The 5,970-nt window shown below is 57.3% G+C and overlaps 1 protein-coding gene across 1 annotated transcript; it reads left to right on the forward strand.

The window, feature by feature from the left end:
* The first annotated feature begins 6 nt into the window (after nt 1-6).
* On the forward strand, nt 7-5,135 carry FTSJ2 (FtsJ RNA methyltransferase homolog 2 (E. coli)). The gene is made up of 3 exons (XM_015565133.1): nt 7-211; nt 1,924-2,213; nt 4,100-5,135. The coding sequence occupies exons 1-3, from the start codon at nt 15-17 to the stop codon at nt 4,540-4,542; spliced, it is 930 nt and encodes a 309-aa protein (XP_015420619.1). The 5' UTR covers nt 7-14; the 3' UTR covers nt 4,543-5,135.
* Nucleotides 5,136-5,970: the final 835 nt, after the last annotated feature.

The following is a 5,970-nucleotide window of genomic DNA, read 5'->3' on the forward strand; positions in this document are numbered from 1 at the left end:
GCGGCGCCTGCTGCATGCGCGGGAGGCGGGAGTGGCCGGGGGCCGCCCGGGTGTCCTCGTCCGGACGGACACCAACTCCGCCTCCGTCCTGGCCCAGACTCGGTCCGCCCGGCGATGGGGGGCTGCGGACGCGAAGCAAACCGTCGGCGAGGTTCCGAGGAGCGACGGGCGGGCAGAGAGCGGTACCGGGTTTTAGGAAGAGGAGGGGCAGGTGATGGGCCCCGCAGGTGGAGAGGAGAGGGGCCCGCAGGTGGAAGTGAAGCTGGTGAAGAGCACCCAGGCCTCCAGGCTGTGGCTGCCGAGAAAGGAAGGGCTGATTGGCCGAATCCGGGATATGGATGTGGATGTGGACGGGGAAGGTGGACGGAGGAGGTGGACGGAGGCGGTCAGAGGCCCGCTGCCCAGATCAGGGGGATTGTTTGTGTAACTCCAGCGCCCGCCCCCCTCCCCCCGTTGGTTCTGGCACCAGGACCGTCTGCCCTCTCCCCTGAGGCTATGGCACTTGAAGGCTTTGATTCCTGAGATGGTGTGAACATGCCTTGGTGTTGAACAGGCTTTGGCCTGGAGCGGGTGTGTGTGTGTGTGTGTGTGTGTGTAATGATAGCTTTTTTCCCCCATCATCAGAAAAATGTAATAAAAACATAATGAAAGTACAAAACCTATTTGTAGGTCTGAGAGTTAAATGCAGACTCTTGGCAGTTGCTAAACTGTTAAAACCTAACTTTTCCAAAGAGGCTTGGAGCGTGCCCTTAAACTATTCACACCAGTTGATTCCGTTCCGTTAAGAAATGTGCTGGTCAGGTGTGGCTCGGTGGTTGAGCATTGACCTATGAACCAGGAGGTCACCTTTGCATTCCCTGTCAGGTGACATGCCCCATTACAGGCTTGATCCCCAGTAGGGGGCGTGCAGGAGGCAGCCCATTGATGATTCTCATGTTTCTCCCTCCCTCTCTGAAGTCAATAAAAATACATTAAAATTAAAAAAAAGAAACGTTAAGGTCAGGATCTCTGGCCACCGAACTATCTTACCGGGAACCAGGTAGCCAGGCAAGGCGCGTCCTCCTGGGGCGGTCTCCCCGTCTCACCATCTAGCGAACAGCTGTACCAGGCGGGAAAGAACGCTCCTTTCGCTATGTCAGTGCCACTAACCAGGACTGGGAGGATCTGGTTGATACAAAGAAGGTGCTGTCACTGATGTCTGAGTTTTCCTTACGGAGAAAACTTCAGGAGAGGAAAACACTTATTGATTGATTGATTTGAGAGAGAGAGAGACAGAGACATGGACTCCACCTATTTATGCATTCATTGGTTCTACCTATTTATGGATTCATTGGTTGGTTCTTGTATGTGCCATGACTGGGGATTGAACCCGCAACTTGGGCACATCAGGACAATGTCCTAACAACTGAGCTCCCCGCCAGGGCGAAGAACACTTGACCACAGGGAGCTGCCTGCTGTGTCAGTACTCAGGCTGCCGTAGCGAGGCCCCGCAAAGCAGGCGGCTTTAACAACCGAAATTCATTCTGATGTGCTGGCCGAGGAGCATCCAGAATCCAGGGTCAGCAGGCTGGTTTCTTCTGAGCCCGTCTCCATGTGGGTGGCCGGCTCCGTCCGTCTGCCTGGGTGTCCTAACTCATACCGACACCAGTCCTATGGGATTCGGGCCCACCCCTCTGACCTCATTTTAGTTCAATTACCTCTTTAAAGACCAGGCCATTTTGAGGTGCTAGGGGTTGGGACTTCAGCATAAATTGTGGGGGCTCACAGGTCAGCACCTGAGCCTGCTTTCTGACTGGCTTTGTCACGTTGCCTCCCCTCGTGGGCCCGGTGCTACCTGTCTAAAATGGCACGGCTTGCCCCGGGCCCAGCAAGCTTGGACTGGTGGATACGGGGGGCCAACCGGCTGCCCCTGTCCCTCGCCAGGTGCTGCAGGCTGGTGTGCGCGTCCCTGCAGCGCCACGGGCTCCACACGGCGGCGAGGCACTGCAAGGCCCGCACGGGCGCCCAGCACCTGTGGCTGACGCGGCACCTGAAGGACCCATTCGTGAAGGCGGCGAAGGTGGAGAGTTACCGGTGTCGGAGCGCCTTCAAGCTTCTGGAGGTGGACACGCGGCACCGGATCCTGCGGCCTGGCCTCCGGGTGTTGGACTGCGGGGCGGCCCCTGGGGCGTGGAGCCAGGTGGCGGTGCAGAGAGTCAACGCTGCAGGCACAGGTGGGTCTCCGCTCGTAGGCCAGCGTGAGCCAGAGGCCCGAGGACAGCGGTGGGGCGCTTTCTGAAGGTGGTTGTTTGGTAGTAATAATGGTAAAGACAGGACACCGACACGTTCAGAATGAAAGGTGCGGTGATCAGAATTGCCTCGGATCACCCCGCTCGTGTGTGTGGTGTGCGCCCCTTCAGAGCTCTTTCTTTGCACACGCAACGCTGTACCCACGTGCTTTTTGGAATGCGCTTCCACCGCAGCCCTCTTGCTACCGGAGAGCCTTACCGGGCCTTTTCCGCTGGATGGCAGCGCTGTCTCTGACCACATCCGGTTCCGGTCCTGCTGCTGAAGCCCTTGGGCTCCCCGAGGTCCCGCTGGGGCTGCTCCACTCCCACAGCTGGGGCTCCAGACTCTCAACTCAGGCTCAACCCGAGGATTTTATCTTTCATATTTTCGGGTTTTGTCAAAGGTTTTGTTTTTTGTTTTTTTAATCCTCACCCAAGGTTATGCTTATTGGTTTTAGAGAGAGGAGATTGGAGGCGGGACGGGGGCGGGGGTGAGAGACATGGATATGAGAGAGAATATCGATTGGCTGCCTTTTTCTGAACTTACCCCAACCGGGGTTCGAACCCACAGCATAGGTATGAACCCACAGGTATGAACCCTGACTGGGAATCGAATCTGCAGCCTTTCCAGGTATGGGATGGAGCGACACCAGCCTGGGCTGTCAAAGGTGTTTTTTTAAAAATATGAAAAAGGTTCCCCTGATTAATAAACAGGTAAACCAACACCCATAGAACTTAGAAAACAACATCATCCTTTTGAACAGGTCCTGGGGGACTGTCCCCGCTTCTTAGCGTCAGGTCTTTGTGCTGCAGTGAGCCTTCTTGCCGTCTGCACTCCCATCCGTAGAGTCTGAGGGTCCTGCGTGCGCTGGCGTTATGTGACATTTGTGACAGTTCACAAACATCTCTCCCAGCTACCTTAGAGTGGGGGCATTTGTGCCCATTTTCCTCACAAGAAAACTGAGGTAGAGGAGTGGAGTGACCCGCAGAAGGTAGAGCATTGGGCCTGCCTGGTTCATTCAGCAGCCCCGCCACATGGCTGGGTGGGGCGCCGTGGGGCTTGCGAATTGGCATAAAAACATTGTTTTTAGTTCCCATGCTTGTTGACCAAGTGACTGAACTTGGGTCAGAAATGCAGTGGTTCCTGTCCCCGACGGGCTGTGTGGAGGAGCAGGCCCCGGTGGACATGGGGAGAAGTGGAAGCAGCTCTTGGACTCTGCAGGGTCCGTGGGCAAGCAGCTTGCTTTCTCTTCCTCCCGGAAGTTGCCCAACTGCACCCAAAGCGATTTGCCTCGGTGGACACTCCTGCGGGGGTAACGCGACGCTCGGGGAAAGCACCGAGCCGGCCAGCCGCTGCAGGAAGTCGGATGTGGGCAGGGACCACTTTTGGCCCTTACCCTACATCTGCCCTTTCCCCCATATCTCAGCTTCTTTTTGATGGAAAGAATTTGGCTGAAAACACAGACAGACTTGTTGGTTTAACCCAGGGGCACTTTACACGCTAGTGTAACAGTTTCTATCTTCGCTCACCAGGTGAGCAGTCTCCGGGATGAAACGAAATGACATCAGAACTGGAGACGTGTCCGGGGTATGGCCTCAGGTCTGCCTTCCACTCGGACAGCACTGGCCTCTCTGCGCCGGTTTTCTCAGATGTGGCGGGAAGCACCCGCACTCCCCTACGTGTGCACGTGCAGGATGTGGAGAGGGGCAAACGGCCCGTGTCTGCCAGTCTGCACATTAGCTCTTTTCCTTGGTCCCATTTCACGACTTTGCGGCATGTGCTTTTGTGGGAAGAATCGGTGTAAGTAACTAATTCCCAGTTTCTTCCTTAGATCCCAGCAGTCCCGTGGGCTTTGTGCTCGGGGTCGACCTTCTTCACATCGCCCCCCTGGGAGGAGCGACTTTCGTGTGCCCCGCTGACGTGACGGACCCACGGACCCTGCAGAGAGTCCAAGAGCTGCTTCCTGGCGGGAGAGCAGATGTGGTTCTGAGTGACATGGCCCCCAACGCCACAGGCATCCGGGGCCTGGACCACGACAGGCTCATTGGCCTGTGCTGGTCGCTTCTGGACATGGCTCCAGACCTGCTGTGTCCCGGGGGCACATTTCTCTGCAAAACCTGGGCTGGAAGTCAGAGCCACCGGTTACAGAAGAGACTGACGGAGGAATTCCAGAGCGTGAGGACCCTGAAGCCCGAGGCCAGCAGGAAGGAGTCCTCAGAGGTGTACCTCTTGGCCACACAGTACCGCAGAGCCTGGGGGACTGGGGGGGCCTGAGCTCCCACCTGCCCTTGCCCGGCCTGGTCACCGCACACGTCGCTGCACTGTGCGGGGCTGGGCGGCCCCGGCTTGGCCGGGAGGCAGCGGGCAGTCAAATGGGGATCTTTCTAAACCGGAGAGGACAGAACTGTATTCAGTGGCCATGATAAAAACGGTCTGTCACGTGATTTGTGAAGAGGAAGTTATCCTGAGAGAGGGACAAAGACGAAAGGACGAGCCGACAGGCTGGGGAGGGAAGGATAAACACAGGCTGAGGCGGAGGGAGAGATGCGCCTGCCACGCCCTCGTCTTACAGGCTGAAGTGGCCACAGAGAGCAGGTTCCGCCTCTGCTCCGAACAGCACAGGTTTCCAGCTAAGATTTTGGCTCTACAGCATCATGTAGGAAAATCTGAAATTCCCGTCTGGGGACTAAATTCCTTCTGGTGAATGATCCGGAGATGCAGCCGCCCCTCAAGCAGCGATGTCCCCAGGCAGTTAGGGGAGACACTGGTGTGAACTGTGCATGGGCGGGTGTGCTTTGGGTTTTGCTGGAAAGGGGGCTGTAATACTCGGGCCCCCTGGACAGTAAAGGTCATTGCCAAAGCAGGCAGCATGCGTGTGATTTCCCTTTTCCTTCCAGGGCATTGATGCCGCTTTATAAACAGGTAGGTTGAATTGCCTGAGGGATTTCCATGCTTTTAAGTTTGCTTTTTGTTTTAAAAATATTTTTTTATTGATGTCAGAGAGGAAGGAGAGGGAGAGATAGAAACATCAATGATAAGAATCATTGATCCGCTGCCTCCTGCAGCCCCCCACTGGGGATCGAGCCCACACCCCGGGCATGTGCTCTTGACCGGAATCGAACCTGGGACCCTTCAGTCCGCAGGCTGATGCTGTATCCATTGAGACACACCAGCCAGGGCTTAAGTTTGCTTTTTAAAACTGGTTCCTGGTTTTTTCAAAGCCACTTCCTGGGGGTGTGCTCGCCCCCCAGCAGTTACTGACGGCAGCAGTGATGAGTGGGGCCCAGGGCTCCCGGGGCCGTGGCTGAGTCCAGCTGCCTGGAGTGGGCTGCAAGGGAATTCCGGTTCTCATGCCATTGCTGGCGTCGCAGGTTAAGTCCGGGAGCCCTAGTGCTGCGTTCCCAGTCGGGTCCGTTCATTTTGGGGCTCCGTGTCTCACCCTCTGGAAGAAGGGCACTCAGTCCACACCCGCGCCGGGGGAGGAATCACGCTCCCGGACAGACCCGGTTGCGGTCACGCGGGGTGTGGTTGAGGCCTGGAGGACGGCGCCGGGAGGACGGTGGAGCGGCCTGGCACCCTCCTCCCGCCCCCCCACTCCCCAGGGCCCCGAGGAGAGGGGGATCGCGAGGGGTCAGGGAAGTACCGGGGCGGCCGGGGTCGGAGCAGCGGAGCGCGCACAGGTCCGGCCCTGCGGGGCGGGCG

Source organism: Myotis davidii, unplaced genomic scaffold (assembly GCF_000327345.1).
Source record: "Myotis davidii unplaced genomic scaffold, ASM32734v1 scaffold399, whole genome shotgun sequence".
NCBI classification, from domain to species: domain Eukaryota; kingdom Metazoa; phylum Chordata; class Mammalia; order Chiroptera; family Vespertilionidae; genus Myotis; species Myotis davidii.